The 16,398-nt window shown below is 40.5% G+C and overlaps 2 protein-coding genes across 2 annotated transcripts; both read left to right on the top strand.

Moving 5' to 3' along the window:
* The first annotated feature begins 342 nt into the window (after positions 1-342).
* Positions 343-4,026, top strand: pxmp4 (peroxisomal membrane protein 4). The gene is made up of 4 exons (XM_061220603.1): positions 343-475; positions 1,831-1,893; positions 2,112-2,310; positions 2,429-4,026. The coding sequence occupies exons 1-4, from the start codon at positions 363-365 to the stop codon at positions 2,696-2,698; spliced, it is 645 nt and encodes a 214-aa protein (XP_061076587.1). The 5' UTR covers positions 343-362; the 3' UTR covers positions 2,699-4,026.
* A 3,637-nt stretch (positions 4,027-7,663) lies between these two features.
* tgm5l (transglutaminase 5, like) lies at positions 7,664-15,898 on the top strand. The gene is made up of 15 exons (XM_061220964.1): positions 7,664-7,718; positions 7,958-8,137; positions 8,277-8,513; positions 8,794-8,912; positions 9,047-9,175; positions 9,740-9,917; positions 10,226-10,361; positions 10,492-10,595; positions 11,424-11,663; positions 12,116-12,148; positions 12,304-12,336; positions 12,606-12,815; positions 13,294-13,454; positions 13,927-14,063; positions 14,683-15,898. The coding sequence occupies exons 1-15, from the start codon at positions 7,712-7,714 to the stop codon at positions 14,831-14,833; spliced, it is 2,055 nt and encodes a 684-aa protein (XP_061076948.1). The 5' UTR covers positions 7,664-7,711; the 3' UTR covers positions 14,834-15,898.
* The last annotated feature ends 500 nt before the right edge of the window (positions 15,899-16,398 follow it).

Genomic DNA, 16,398 nt, shown 5'->3' with positions numbered 1-16,398 from the left:
AACGTTCGCGTGACTCCTAGTTCTGTGCCAATTTATCTCCAGCAGAGGGTGTCCGTAGCCTATGTAGAACTCTTAGGTCAAGTTTGAACTTGCTACATTTTGTAAAGGTACTGCGCTTGGGTTAAAAGTGAAAATATTTAAAAAGACAAAACAAATCTTAGTAACATGTTCAAAGATTGATTTATGCTTTATGATTCTCGTGCCAATAATAACATGGTCAAATGTTTAAAATTACGTGTGATGTATTGGGAACCATACATTTAACGCATGGGATTTCTAAACGAGTACAGATTCATGTTGCACCCGCGTTGTTATTTGTAATGTGTTACATGAAAAGTGACCGTCGGAACCAATCTTGAGCAATGGCTGGTCCAGAGCATATCCGAACACTTTTGTACACTGTAAACAATTTGCTTCAGCAGGAAAAATATAAGGTTTTTCTTGCCGTTATAAAAGGATTCAGAAATGGAGCCGTGTGAGTTTTGTTTTGTCTATCATATTCAGCTGCTCAGAGAACGAATTCTGATCATGAATGTATTGTAGAGTACCAGATAATATTAATTGTGTACTACTCAGTTTCCTGAACTGAGTAGTACACAATGCTAATTTGCTAGCCATTTGGTTGACCTTGATATTTTCCTTCCCATGCATTCTACGTAATCTTTTACTCCTTTATAGCGTATATTTACTCTCGACGTTAGCTAGCTATCTAAACTTGCTTACCGGCTTCAGTTTACCAAGTGGCTGTCAGTGGAATGCTGTCATTGTGTGAACCGTAGTGAATGTATTCAGCTCATCTTGCTACTGACAGCACTAAAAAATAGCTAGCTATTCATTCAAATTAAAACACACTCCTTGTTTTAACCTAAGTAATGCATTGTGGCTGACATCTCAAGTGGATACGTGCATACCATTACCCACAGAATGTGTCCACACTTGCCAGTTAATCATTATTCAAATTACATTCAGTGGCCCCTGTATTAGGTACTCCTGGCCATTCAAATCATGCGGCTGCAGCTCAATATATAAAACATGCATACATGGTTTAGTTGTTGCTTGACCAAACATTAGAATGGGTAAGATGCATGATGTAAGTGACTTGCCCGTGGGATGCTTGTTGGTGCCAAATGTGGTGGTTCCAACATCTCAGAAACCGCTGCCTGCCTGGGATTCCCACATCAGGGTCTGGAGATTTCACAGAACTGTGCAATAAACAAGAACCATCCAGTGAGCAGCAGTTTTGTGGCTGAAGACACCTGGTTAATGAGAGAGGTCCGAGGATAATGGGCAGACTTTCAAGCTGACCGAAAAACCACAAAAGCTCAAATTATAAAGCTTAAAATCTGTTTACAACAGTGGTCTGCAGAAGAGGATCTCTGAAGGCATAACTTGGCAAACGGTGGTATGCAGAAGAGCATCTCTGAAGGCACAGCGTGTCAAACCATGAAGTGGATGGGCTACAGCAGGAGAAATAGTTGGCACATTATTGCCAAGTCTGGATGTTTGAAGAGTGGAACAGCGTCACCTGGGTTGACGAATCCCAGATCTCCAACGTTTAGATGGTAGGGCCAAAATGTGCAATAAATGGCATGGATCCATCTTAGCATGGGCCATAATCCCTAAGGAATGTTTCCAGCACCTTGTTGAAACTAGGCCATGTTATTCTAGAGACAAAAAGGTACTAGATCGGTCTACCTTATGAAGTGGCCTCTGAGTGTATATTTAAGCATTGCATTGCTACATTAAAAATGTTATTTTCAAATTAAGGTACTGTATGTAAATAAAGCTCAAAATGCAGTGTGTTTTGTTTGTGTCCCTTCTATCATCTAGATATGGAGCGAAAATCCGAGCCCCCCACGCCCTTGTGATGACATTTTTATTTAGAAGTGGAAGGTATACCAGCCTTTTTTTCTTTTTTGAAGAGCATCTCTTACTGCATTTTAGAAATGCCTTGAACAAAAAGTTTTTTATATGAATAATTTTTTTTGCTTGCCATTTTAATGCTTCTTTAGGGGTGACCACTTGAATTTGACAATATTATAAAAAATTATATAACATATAATGTAAAATATAATAACACACGTGTCTTTTTTTCTCCAACTGAATGACAGCCTGAAAGACAAACTGAAAGCCATTGCACAGGCGACGTACACTCACTCCCGCAACTTGGCCTACTTTGTATTCACGTACAAGGGGCTTCAGGCCTTGCAGGAAAGAATCCAGGGGAAGAGCCTTCAGTCACAGTCCTTCCTTGCAGCCTGCCTTGGAGGGTGGCTGGTGTTCGGAGACAACAACAACATCAACAGCCAGGTGAGACCTTTCGCTTTAAACCCAACTGAATACCTGATACCAGGTAAACATAAGGCCTTGGATGAATACAGCGCAATGTCTAATCAGATTGACCTAAATTCCTTTTTCTCTCCCACAGATCAATATGTACCTGCTGTCTCGGATTCTCTTTGCCCTGTCCCGTTTGGCTGTGGAGAAGGGCTACATCCCGCAGCCTAAGAGAGACCCATTCCCACTGTTTGCAGCTCTGGTGTGGGGCATTGTTCTCTGGCTGTTTGAGTATCACCCTCATACTCTGCAGCCGTCACTGCAGTCCTCCATGAACTATCTGTACCACGACAGCAATGTGTGGCATGACATCTCTGACTTCCTTGTCTATAATAAGCCAAGGACTGGGGCCCAGAAGTGAAGCTAGGCTTTTTATCCTCGAATAATCTGAAGATATTTAGTACGGGCATTTTAAATATGAGGCTGAATGTCAATAGCTGTAAACTTTATGGAAGAGGATGTGGTCTTGCACCTTGACATACATTAATGGTTGGTTGCCTTAACATGGCAGATAATTAGCATTTTAAGTACTTTACATGAACATTTGCATTTTTTACATTTGATTCAGAATTTACTGCACACAGAGTGTACGTGGTCGTACTTGATGCATTTTTGCATTTCTTGTTCTTTTGAACAGTCAAAAGATGAGACTTGCATTTAGCTGGAATGTGATTGAAGCAGGGTGCTCCTCTTCCCCCTTAAATTTTAACGATGAAGCTACTATGTAAGATTAAGGGGGAAAATGTAGATTTTAATTGTAATTATTTTGTTGTTAACGTTTATTAACGTTGTTCTTTCTGAGATATGTGCAAACAAATCACAGTTTGTGCATACAACAATTAATATATGTTGAATAATCATTGCAGATTTTTGCAGTTTAGTGTGTGTGATTGTACATTATGTCACAGGCATTCATAAGAGCCTGTGTTAAGGCATCAGTATTTTGGAGTATGGTGATGTTCTCTTGACTCCAGTATGATTCTCAGTAGTGTGTGAGAGCAGGAGAAGAAAGGAGTAGAGGTAAATACATGGACAATGCACAAAAAAAAACCAAACAAACAATATTTCAGATTTTTCCCTTTTTCTCCCAGTTTGGTAGCCAATTGTACCCCATCTAATCCAATTAGTGTTAGCTGGGGGATACACCGCCCACACCCCGTCTCGCCTCATGCTCATGACCGTGATTCCGAGGCACCCGGGGTGCTGTTGTGCGCGGCGATCCGCTGACCCTGCCAAGTCCCTCCGCCTGGAGCAGCAAGCCAATTATGCTGCTCCACGTGAGCCAGCCAGACATCAAGCTTCTCTGATGGTACAAGATGTCCTGCACTTTTAGTCCTCTGGAAACTATTCATTTTGTGTTCCAGGAAAATGTCTCAAACCAAAAGGTGCTTTTACCAACTGTCTGGATTTGTTTTAAATGTAACTAGAGGGCATACATTTGTTGATTCATTTCTTTAAAAGGCCACTTTTTCACAGAATATATTGTGCATTTGTGCAAATGAAAATCATAGTGCATACCACAACTTTGCACTCCAGGTACATTTTTGATCCAATGAATCACGGGAATTTACACTTATTTTGTGTGGAAGCAAAATGCAGTAAAAAGTTTACTGTGTTTGGAAATAATCTGCTGTTAACTAATTTACACATCTGTGAAAGTCTACGACAAATAAATACGTAAATGCAAAAGCAGGAAGCCAAAATAATTTGTTTGTGCTTTATCTTTATTTAATCTTATTCCTTCTCAAATTTAGAGTCAAGGAAGGTGAAATCTTGATCCTGCTTTATTGATGTTCACAACTCTTTTCCGGGATGGTGATCTGGGTTAATTTCAACCATTATTTGCAGATTTTCTAAAATGGCTGCACACACCGATGCAGGTCTGCTCCTGTTTTCAATTACAGTGGAATATGCCATCTGCAGGTGTAGCTTGTATCCTTATCAGCGATCTCAGATGAAATAAGTGATTGCAGTTAATTCATCCGAGACATTAATCCCTGATAGGGGTTGACTCCCTCTTGCTCAACCCTCTTGTTCAACCCTCAAATTATTACACACTTCTCTCACCTTTCATTTTTGATTTTGGAAACATATCATTCAACCCAGAAACCAAGTAAAATGTCGCAAAAGAAATTCCGATTTCACACTCCCCAGGTCTGGACAATCAGTGGGATTACTATATCGGTAGAAAATAAACATTATGAACATAATATAAACCATAATGGCCTACACAAATTAAATAAGGACAAAAAAACCCCACCTTCAGGAACTATTGAACAGCAGTAAAACTTGCAGTCGTGCAGCAGAGCATGCCACAGTGCTGTCTGCCCCTTATCTATCCACACCTCCTGCCAAGTCAGGGGTCGGCTACCCTGGCCCTGGAGAGCTGCAGGGTGTGCTAGTTTTCTTTTCACCTAGAAATCTGCAACTAACTCAGCCAGGAGAAAGAAGGTAAGGTGAGTTGACTGTGTAATCAACTGCTTTCATTGATCAAGTGCTGAGTAACAACGAAAGCCAGCACACCCTGTGGCTTTCCTCATCAGATATATTTTGTATAATATAAATATGGAATGCATTGACCGTAATGTTTCAGTGGATGTGCTTTTTTTCTTTCAGAACCAGGGTTGAGATAGAAAAGTTGAATGAGGATGGTGTGGTCCTCCTTCCTGGACCCCGGTTTAGGAATTATTATATTATATTATTATATATATATTATATTATTAGCTATTATTATACAAGCAGGTACAAAGGAGATCCTGTCCCTGTCCAAGTCCCTAGTTCCGAATCCGATGTTATATGGCTGTGAAACTGTGTGTGTTTAGTACATAGGATAAATTAGGCCCATATGAAGAAGTGTAATAAATAGCCTATCAAAAGTTGATTATAGGCACACAATATGCCAGTCATTAATGAATCAAAACAGAATCATCTGAGCCATTGTTTGTAAATGAAAACAAATGAAAAATATGAACCTATTTTTCTCTCAGTTGACGCCTGTAGGCGAACTGTGATGTGATTTTTATTAAGCTTTGATCATTCATTGAGTTGTGTTATGGTTTTACTGTTTAGCGATTGTGGGAGAATATCTGTCAATTAAACCATTTTATAATCAGACTAATTTGAATTTATAATGGTCTTACAATCAAATTTAATATTATATAGTGGTTTATGCAGGAAGTGTGAGTGCAAGAATTAAGCCTTCTAAATCTAAATAAAACTCAGAGAGCTTTCCTACCCCTGCTGTGTACAGTCTCACAGATTATATTACATAGGTGTAGGCATGGCAGGATTTAGAAGCAAAACACGTATTGGTAAAGGAATCATTTATGAATTTGTTTTGAATGTACTTTGAGTAAATTGAGTTGAGTGTCACATCAAGATCCTCGCCCAAAGGAGTTAACTATTCCTTTCTGGTTTAATCAGCCTTGATCCTTAAATTGCTCACTGTGACAATTTTCAAAGCTACAGTCATAAATTAGTAATTCAACTGACAAATTCCTTAATAAATACCCAATAAAGTGCTCACTGAGTGTATATTAAATCAGAGTTCATATTGAAATGTATCATATCTTTAAAATACTTGCTTTTCCTTTGTGTTGTTCTCAGTATGATGCTTTATTTAAGTCTCTGAGGCTCCTGCCTCACACCCATATGTATGACAGGCTTGCTCAGCCCTGGGTTTGCAGCACTGAATGAGTCACTCAGGGGTATGTAGTAGGTTCTTCTTTCACCCAACACCTTTCCAGATAACTTTCTCTCTGAGTCAGTAGGAGCGAACACCCCCACCCATTTGTACAGGTGAATTTGAACAGCGTTTCCAGAGTCTCACTTCTTCAGAAAATGAGACTGCTCTTAATTCTTTCTTTTGTGTGATGGGATTCCTCTCAGCTCTCTTTAGTCTGTTTATGTTTACAATATATTGAAAAATGTTTCTGGGAAAAAATAAATAAAATAAATAACAATGAGTGAGGGGTACCTGGTAGCAGCTAGACTTCATTTGAGGAGTCAAGACGGCAAATCAAGTGTGTTCTCTATATAGTCAGGAGGGTCTGGCAAGCCAACTGAACCTGCAGACAGAGAAAAGCCCAAGTCGATGGACGAGGCCTGCTGCCTGCCCCAAGAGGACCATCAAGCCTCAAATTGCTCTGAATATGCTGCTTGAGCCAGAAGCAATGAGCCGGTCAAGGCTCCCCTGCACTCCTGTGAACTGCAGCAACTAACCATGGCTGATTCTCACAAGTGCCTCAGTAAGCAGACGATATCAAGCTGGATCAAACCAGTCCTGAGCGTTCCTATACTTAGTACAAATGGAGGCATACAGTAATTGCTCACTACGGTGAGTGAAATCCACCGTAATTAGCTCCGATTGGGAGGGAGAAGTCTCGGGTTGACGGCACAAGATGTTCCTCTCTTTTGGTGTTACTATTGTTAACATGACTGAATCATTAACTTTTGAGAAAATTAACCTGGGTGTGTTGGTTACACGTGGTTTTCACTGCTGCCTGTTGCTAATACAGCTGTTGCTATGGTATGAAATTGCAAGACCCGCCTCTCTTCCTAACTGCGTACATGCCCTCATGCCCCCACCAGCTTAATGACACCTTTTTTTATGTAGTAAAAGCTGGCCTTCTATTGTGGGCTCCAGTGTTTATGTCCCTTGGACAAGATTCATCTTGTTACTGCATCACTGTTTAACTGCTGCAGACTTGGAGAATGATGACATGCCCTCATGATGAGTGTATGCCTGGGAGCAGTCTGAAAAGTTCACAAAAGACGTGATAATTTGGCTGATGTTCCACATTTTTCTACATGCCATGCCATGCCACAAAAAGATATGTTGTTCCATAATGTGGCTGTGTAGCAGATGCCAGCATAAAAAATGTTGAAAGCAACTCATGTTAAGATAATCGCATAAAAACCCACTCAATGAGTAGCAGTTGTATTTTCTCTCCTCTGTTCAGTGTTGTTTGCCTTTGAGGGTATAACTGTTATGTTTGATTGACAGTTAAGTCACTTTCTCTTGTAAAAATGTTCTCTTGCTGGGACAAAAGATTTTTGTCTGTCTGAAATAAGTCACTGCCCCAACTCTTTTGTCTGCAGTTCGGGAGAATTATGGTACAAGGGGTGTGGTCATGCAGGTTCTCAAACATCAGGGTGTACGTATGTTCCCAATAAATGTGCTAAGAATTGCTCATCGACAACGGACAAAACAAGTTTACTTAGTCTTAAGAAAAACCAGTTTGCCACACCCCTCACACCCCAGTAGGGAGGAGACTCTTGGAGTTTAAATACGTTGTCAAGGGAAGGGGGGCTTCAGATAACTGTAAACGTGAGCGAGAGACTAGAAACAAGAAACTACAAAACCCAAAAACTAATGGAAGGTGAGGTTTGTTTTTTGTTTGTTGTTGTTTTACGACTTCTCATATGTTTGTGTATGTGTACATGGTACATACTAAGAGATTTAATGATCATTGCAGAAATAGAATTTGCATATTTAACAAAATGTACAAAAAAGCAAAACATTTGAGTTACTTTCTAATAGAATCACTTATTTCTCAAAATATCTTTTGACTTTAGCACTGAATAAGCGTTTTGTTCTTCTAACCCCTCCTTTGCACAGATTTGATTCTGAAGCATGTTAGCCTGGAGCACCCGGCCAACCAGCAAAGCCACGAGACAGAAGGGCTGAGCTCCAAACACCTGGTGGTGCGAAGAGGAGAGCCGTTCAGGGTCACCCTGTTCTTCCAGGGCCGGCTGTTCAACCCAGACAGAGACAGCCTGGTCTTCAGAGCACAGCTAGGTACTGACAGAAACCTCAGCCAACCAGGAGCATGGGGCTTTTTGCATTTTTTATACAGTGTCCATTTATACAGCTGGATACTTGAGTAAATCTGCTTTCTTGAATAGAACCTGGGAATCAACCCTCTTTCCCTGTGTAGGTGGCCTCCTCGTGAAATTCCCTGCCACCTTCTCGAAGCCGCAGTCATATTCCCAGTGGAACGCTGAGATTGAGCCTGGGAAAAGTGCTCGCAGCCAGAGTGTCACCGTCACCATCTTAGCGCCTGCCTTCTCCCCCATCGGCCTGTACGAGCTCTGCCTTCACGTCCTGACTCAGCCCAGGCAGTACAGCTATCGCATCGGGGAGTTTGTGCTGCTCTATAACCCCTGGTGTCCCGGTAAGAGCAGCAAGTGCTTGGGATGCATAACGTTAGTGTGCAAACTGTATCATCAAACTGTATTTATTCAGTGTGTATTCTGTACTTGTATATGATTATATACATGTATTTTAGTTATGTAAGTTATCTGTCCTCAACCACAGTGTGGTTCATTTTAGCAGATTTATATGTACACTGTAACACATCCTTCAAGACTGCTAAACCCCTGTCGAGGTGTACTATGGTCAATTCAAGTTTAATTTCATTCTCCAATTTATTTTTTCCTCTCTCATTTCCACAGCCGATTCAGTGTACCTTCAAACTGAAGATCTGAGAGAAGAATGTGTGAAAAGTGATGTTGGATTTTTGTACATGGGTACCTCCAAGAATGTGATACCAAGACCATGGGAATTTGGCCAGGTCAGTCTGATAAGGCTCCCCTGAAATGCTGCTGAAATGTTGTAAATGACTGTCTGAAATGTACATGTACAAATGAACATTTCCCCCTTTCACACTTTCTGCTCTCCCTCCACCTGTCCCCCACAAAAATGCAGTATGAAGAAGGAATCTTGGAGATCTGCCTGGACCTTCTGAAAATCAGTCCACAGCACAGGAGGAACTGGCAGAAGGACTACCTGTGTCGCTCGGACCCTGTGTACCTGAGCAGGGTGGTGTGCGCGATGGTGAGTGTTCAGGCACAAAAAAAGCAATCCGAGCCTTAGCTCAAAACTCGCACCGCTCGGAATGAAAGAGCAGAGAGCAGCTGTCAACAATAGCTTTTGATATGTGTCCTTCAGTACTTCAAATAAATGCAAGTGTTACCCATTTTTGGCTTTGTGGGTCACGGTTGTTGAACTCAAAATGCATTTCTGAAAAGAAAATACAAACACATTGTTGAGTTGCTGTGAGTCAAAGTGAAAGGTACGAATGTTGATGAAATCACTGAGTTTATTCAACAATGCTCTTTTGATTCGTTTTCGTACTCTGTGACTTTGCATTTTTACCTCAGTGAATGTTTGCTTGTTGTCTGTGCATAGCTGTGCCCAAAGTGTTCTTTGATCTCTTGAGAAATGAGCCAGTCCTCCTCTTTGGAAACAGGAAAGGTCTTTGTGAATGCAATGTCATATTTTGAGTGTGATTCCCCACCATCTCTGAGCTGACATTTTGGAGGACACCCTTTGAATAATTATGAAGAGTGTGGGGAGGGTGAGCTCAAGAGTTGACTGTTACTGCATGTCTTATGTCAGATCAACTGTGAGGATGACAGAGGGATTCTGAAGGGGAATTGGTCTGGGGTCTTCAAAAATGGAGTTAGCCCCTCAGAGTGGTCGGGAAGTGCTGACATACTGAAACTGTGGGCCGAATCCAAGTTCAGCCCGGTGCACTACGGCCAGTGTTGGGTCTTTGCAGCTGTCATGTGCACAGGTAGGTTTGACCCTGAAACCAAGCACCTCCTCAGATATCATTTCTCATTCTGTGTGTCCTTCAGCCCTCTGTTAAGATAGACCTTGCATATCAGCATTAGCCATAGCTGGTGACCTGTACATTGATTATGTAGCATTGGAATTCAGATTAAAGAAAATGGCATGTTACATTTTACATTTACATTTTTGTCATTTGGCAGACGCCAAAGCGACTGCATAGGTTCTACCATAAGTCAAAGCATCACATCCGTCCTGTGAGCGACAGAAATCTGAATTTGTATTTTTTATTTTGAACTATTCTTCCTTTAGTCATGAGAGTCCTGGGAATCCCGTGCAGGGTCGTCACCAACTTCAACTCTGCCCACGACACCAATGCCAACCTTGTTATCGAGGAATACTATGACGGGATGGGGAAAAAACTACACATGAGCAAAGATAGCATTTGGTAATTATCTGCGCAGTGTTCCATAAAATTATTGGTGTCATGGAAACAACAACTTCACATTCTACTAATCTAATAACCAGCAATTTATTTTGTTCAGTAAATATGTGCATGTATTTTTTTCTTTTTCCAGGAATTTCCACGTGTGGGTTGAATGCTGGATGGCTCGTCGTGACTTAGGGTCTGGTTTTGACGGATGGCAAGTTTTGGACCCAACTCCTCAGGAACGAAGTGGTGGTCAGTGAAGTCTAAAAAAAGTTAATAATTACTGCAGAAAATACAATAGTACTCAGTTAGCATTTTTCTCTTGGCAAAGGCTTGACATCAGTAACTTGGATCAACAGTCGTGAGAATAATTTTCTTTCAATACTGTTTAAAGTCATTTGCTTTGGCACCATAATGAAATCAAGCCGGTTCCCAAAGTTTTGGACATTAGACAGCTGGCCAATTACCAGCACATCATAAATGGCAAAACATGTAATGTCATCTAATGTCGGTTTGTGTTTGATCAATCAATAACAGTTCTCTTTGCAAGCAACAACCTGATTACAGTTTCACTGCCAGCTCCAGATTTCATGTGTTAAGTCTTTCTTTTTTAAATGAATGTCTGGTGCTTTAGGATTGTATTTGTGTGGTACTGAGTGTTGTCATTATGCTCTCTGATGCATGTCTTTAATGGCAATGACTATGAAATATATTATCTGTCTGGTAGTTGCGTTACACCAGAAAAGTACATTTCACATATTTAACTCAATACATGAAATTACTTCCTCTCTAAATGGATGCTTTTGACAAATTGAGTCGCTGTATGTGCACAGATGTCCGATCAAGTAAAAATATTTACTTAATTGGCTATATTTACGAAATAGGCTATATTTTTCTGCAGATTTCCAGGTTATGGTGCTGCACCTTGAGCTATTGGTTCAATAACAGCACAGAGCAGATATGCCCTCTCTCAATATAGAAAAAAAGAATAGGACTGTCAATGGGAGCGGCCCTATATTAAAGGGCTTATTAGCGCTATGCTCAGGGAGGAGATTAACAGCAGTGGTCTCTCCCCCGCAGGAATATTCTGCTGCGGCCCTTCTCCCGTGAAGGGCATCAGGGACCGCCGTTTGAACCTGATCTACGACGTGCCCTTCGTCTACGCCGAGGTGAACGCGGATGTTCACACGGTCATCGTGCAGAACGGACAGGTGCTGTCCCGCAGCGTGGACAAGGAGAGAGTGGGCTCGGTCATCTGCACCAAGAGCGTGGGGTCCGCCTTGCCCCAAAACGTGACCAGCGCCTACAAAAACACCAAAGGTAATGCAAAATTTTGTCTCGTATTTTGGCTCAGAAATTTATTGAAAGTGTGTAGGGATCGCCAAACTTGACAAAATGGGTTTGCAAAGCAAAAAGAAATTCAAATGTTATGAGATTTGAATGAGGAATGTTGATTGAATCCACACCTGTGCTTGATGTGCATAACTCCGAAACATTCCCATATTGTGTGGCTTAGAATTGTGAGTACGTCAGGTGCAGGGCTAGCACAGCCAGGAAGCCATTAATGGCTGGTCTGTGTTATGAATTGGAAGTCAATTCATTTTTGAAAGGTAACTGAAATATGCAGGACCGCAACCTTCTGTACTGTTTTCTGTATTGAAAATTAGGAGGATTCTTTACAAATTTGGACATTTTTTCAGGCAAAGCCAAATGGCATTTGTAGTGATAACAGGACGTGCTGCTCTAACTTTTCTTTTTTCATGTTGTTACAGCTGTAATGCCTTCAAACAGAAGTACAGATGGAAGTGAGTATTTGTTTTTTATATTTTATATTTTTATCAACCAAAAAAAGCTTATGCTGGTGGTATTACAAAAACATACCATGTGTCAACTAAAGAGCAATGTACAATGACTGCTATTGAGTATTTGTATAATCATTATTTTATCGCTCTTTTTTAAGGTCCGAGGTCAAGACGATCATATGCTAATCGAGGTACGCCCCCCCCCAACACTATTCACATTCACAACACATTACGATGCCTTCCATTGTGCATTTGCTGTGTAATCATTATGAGTGTAATCATATTTTTATAAGTGGCTTTGGATTAAAACCGTCTGCCAAATGACAAAAATGTAAATGTAGTTCCAGACATTTGAATTTCCATGGATGTAGTAATGCATAATAATAATAATAATAATGCATGACAGCGAGATTCAATAATGTTCTGGAGATTCATTTGGATTCATTGCTTTCCTTGGCAGAAGAAAAACATACCTTGGCCCTTTCCATGAGTCTGGACAAGACACCTATCGCTGGGGAGACCATCTCTTTTACAGTCACTGTCACCAACAAGGAGAATTCCCCCAAAATCCTGAAGGAACACATTAATGCACAGGCCAAGGAGTACAACAGTAGTCCACTAGAGACCTTCTGGGAGGTCCACAACTTGCTACGACTGGCCCCCTATGAAGGTGATAAATGCCCCTATGAATGTCAATGCAGCATGCAACTGTATTATCAAATCACTGTTTTGCTGACATCGAAATCAAAGGTGGCTTTGAAAGGCCACATTAGGCACAATGGCCATTTATAACAGTAGAAATTCCAGTTTAGGAGTGTACTTTAGCAGGGTTCCAGCCAGGAATGCATATGCATTCCTGCAGATACTGATCTCTATTCTCCTCCCCACCCCACCTTCTGTTGTGTTTTCACTAGTGGGGAAGGTATGTGTGACTGTGTGACTGAACTTTCACCCCAAAGAAAGAACATTCTCTCTTCCTCACTGTCTAACTGTGTGCATGGATGTTTGGATTACATTTGTCTGGGACCTTTCTATATGTAGCCTCTGTCTCATTTCCTGGAACCTACTTACCTGATTAGTTCTGACTTAGAGATAAGAGCAGATAAGAATTAAATTAGTTATTCATACATTTTCTCTTTGGTCAACAGTCAAGACCACCGTCCATCACATTACCCACTCTGAGTATGACGAGATGCTGTTGGGTGATGGCCTGGTGAACCTCGCTGTGGTAATGCAGGACATAGGCAGCTATGAACGAGTTCTGGTTACAGAAGAGTTTAACATCACCAACCCACTGATCTCCATTTCGGTGAGCCTACTTAACAAGTTGTAAAAATAACACAAGACCAAGAAAAAAACCCCACACAAAATGGACCACTGAGGCTATCATATGTCATAAGACTTGGGGGGGCTGGGTGACTTATCCTGCTCATGGCATGGTCCGGTGTGTGATCTGGTGTAAGATGTACAGTAAGTAGTGAATAATGGCTTTAGTGTCACGCCAGGGATGAAGTGTTCTCTTCTTTTTGCTCGCCAGCAACTCCTCTGGTCAATTGTGCACCAGCAGTCTGCTGGCATCAGCTGCCCATGAAGTGAACTTGTCCATTGGCTACAATGATTGTCCATTGACTAGCATGACTACTACAATTATACTATTAAAAAAAGATTCTTTCAGAGTAATGTAGCTGAAACCCAGCCGTGTTTCATGCTTAGTTTTTGCTTGGTCGAGAGTTTAGAATACCTCTCAGGTTGCAGTTAACTGAGTACCTTACTTCCTCCAGATGACTGGCAATGATTACGTGGTGAAGAATGAAAAACGCGAAGCTCGCTTTCTCTTCAGAAACCCTTTCCATATTCCCATGAGTGGCGTACTGACAGTCATGGGAGCTGGTTTATTGCACAAAAAAGTACATTCAAAGTAAGTGTTTGTCACTGCTCTATGTTAATCTGATGTTCCCTCTCTTTTTGGATTCCTGTTGTAAATGTCACATGCTTGAAAAGCCAACACATCTGATATTAAGCACATTTGTTAGTGTTGGCAGCAGGTTACGCAAATTCCATTGAGGGTGAGGTGTATGATCTCATCTACTGTATGTCTATGTAATGAATCCTCAAAGTGGGGTGATATTAATGTCACAGTGACGCATAACTGCGACTGCGGAAACACAGCAATTATTTTTACACTTCTCCCCACCTCTGATTTTGAAATAAAAAAAATGAAGCAATTTAAGGTCACACCACACTGAGACTATGTATTTTGTTATATATCATTACTGCACTGATAAAAACATTGTCTAACTATTTTGGATATGGAAAATAATCTTGGCAGTCAATGAAATTAGCTTGGGGATCCCATCACATAATGCACTCCACTCAGCACATGGGATGTAACTTAAATACAGGCAGGCACTCCATAGAATACCATCGTAACAGCCAGTGTACCATAGATATACATTTGTCTTACATTCCACCCCAGATGTAATGGCCGTCCCAGTAGAAGAAGCAGCATAAACTCCTGTTTCCTCTTTATCTCTCAGTGTGAGCCTCCAGCCGGGTGAAATCATGGAGGAAAAGATCTCTTTCACCCCAAAGGCAGCCGGTACCAAGATGCTCCACGCCAACCTGGTATTCAAAAACCGGCCCATGGTGATAAGGGGCTTCACAACCGTGCTGGTCAGAGCAACGTAAACCCTGTCCCTGGTCCAGATGAGCAGTGACTTCACCACTGTACCAGTGATTGAACTGATTTCCACCATTTCCACCACAGAAAGCACTGTACTTTTATTTTTTTAAATTTATTGTTTCCCCAATTTTTTTCATATTTATTCATTTGAAAGCAGAAATGACAACTTTCGTTGTCCATTCTATTACTTATGATGGATCTGTGTTTATAATTCAGTGGAAGCAAGCAGTGTATGTTACCGTAGTGCAAAGCTAATACTAAACTATTATTTGTAGATGTAGAATGAGTCCAGCTCCATCGTTACTTCTGGGTTATTTCCCATTGGCTTTCCATTCAATTCATGCGGGTAATATGTGGTGGTACACTTACAGCATAGTTGCTCAAAGAAGTAAAATAAATATACAGAGGTAATAGTAGATCCTATTAATGGTGGTTTGATTAAGTTTACCCATCACTACTGTATAGGTATATTCTTGCATTCAGGCATGTGAGACTTGTGTGTAATCCACTGTTTTTTAATGTGATGTATAGTATTTGCCTCTCCCTGAATGAACGTCATAGCCTGTGTCTAGCCTATGTGATGCATAGACTGTACTATTCATACGCGAGACATTCCTTATTTAATATTTTGTACCTGCTGTCTTATTTATTGTATAATATATATTTTTTTATTCTTAAATATGAGTGAATATAAATATAATAAATATAAATATAATATAAATACAAATATTTTTAATATAAATAAGTAAAAATGATTTGTGCTGGTCAATCCATTTACAAACTCAAAAATGCGCTTTTGTCTTGTCATTTTCAAAGTAAATTTGAGTTTACATTTATATTTCTGTTCTCAACACATTTCTGGGGAGGTGCGTGTCAGGCTACGCCATAGGGAACGCGGCTACGCGTAGGCAGTGCCGTAGCCTTTGCGTAGACTCAACGCAGAAGGAGAAGTAGAAACCAGGCTTTAATCTTCCAAATCACAGTGCTACATGTTTTTGAATTCTTGCAGCTTTGGATTCATAAAAATTAAAATAAAAAGAATAATTTCCCAATTCTGATAATCTGACAAATGCATATCCTAAGTTTTATTTTCAAGCATATCTTTACATTTCACTTTGTTTATATTTTATTCGTATTTCTAAGTATTTGTGTGTACAAAAGAAGGAGGAATTTGCAGGCCCTTCTTCTTTGGGCAGTATAGTTCCTGAACTTGTACAGTCCTTTGAAGGTGTCCATAACTCAACAAGCCCAGTACTGATTGCAGAGATCTTGTTAATGAGAGAGGTCCAAGAAGAAGGGCCAGACTGGTCAGAGCTGACAGGAAGGTTACAGTAAAGCAAATAACCACACATTACAACAGTGGTATGCAGAAGAACATCTCTGCACACACAACGCATTAAACCCCTATGTGGAAAGGCTACAGCAGCAAAAGACTTAAATCTAAAAAATAAATCTAATAAATACCTAATAAAGTGCTCACTGAGTGTATAATTGAAATAGGATTATACATGATCACACTATACAGTCCAATCTTAGAACATACAGTATGTGGTTCAGTATATTGATATAA

The sequence above is a fragment of the Conger conger genome, chromosome 14 (genome assembly GCF_963514075.1).
Source record: "Conger conger chromosome 14, fConCon1.1, whole genome shotgun sequence".
Taxonomy (NCBI): Eukaryota; Metazoa; Chordata; class Actinopteri; order Anguilliformes; family Congridae; genus Conger; species Conger conger.
This window is presented reverse-complemented; position numbering and strand designations above follow the sequence as displayed.

Excerpts from the sequence above, each read along its gene's own strand:
- pxmp4 (XM_061220603.1), top strand. The coding sequence starts at position 363 with ATGGCTGGTCCAGAGCATATCCGAACACTTTTGTACACTGTAAACAAT. Across the intron at positions 476-1,830 it reads GGATTCAGAAATGGAGCCGT|ATATGGAGCGAAAATCCGAG; the intron begins GTGAGTTTTGTT and ends TCTATCATCTAG. Across the intron at positions 2,311-2,428 it reads ACAACAACATCAACAGCCAG|ATCAATATGTACCTGCTGTC; the intron begins GTGAGACCTTTC and ends TCTCTCCCACAG.
- tgm5l (XM_061220964.1), top strand. Across the intron at positions 12,149-12,303 it reads AAACAGAAGTACAGATGGAA|GTCCGAGGTCAAGACGATCA; the intron begins GTGAGTATTTGT and ends CTCTTTTTTAAG. Across the intron at positions 14,064-14,682 it reads CACAAAAAAGTACATTCAAA|TGTGAGCCTCCAGCCGGGTG; the intron begins GTAAGTGTTTGT and ends TTTATCTCTCAG.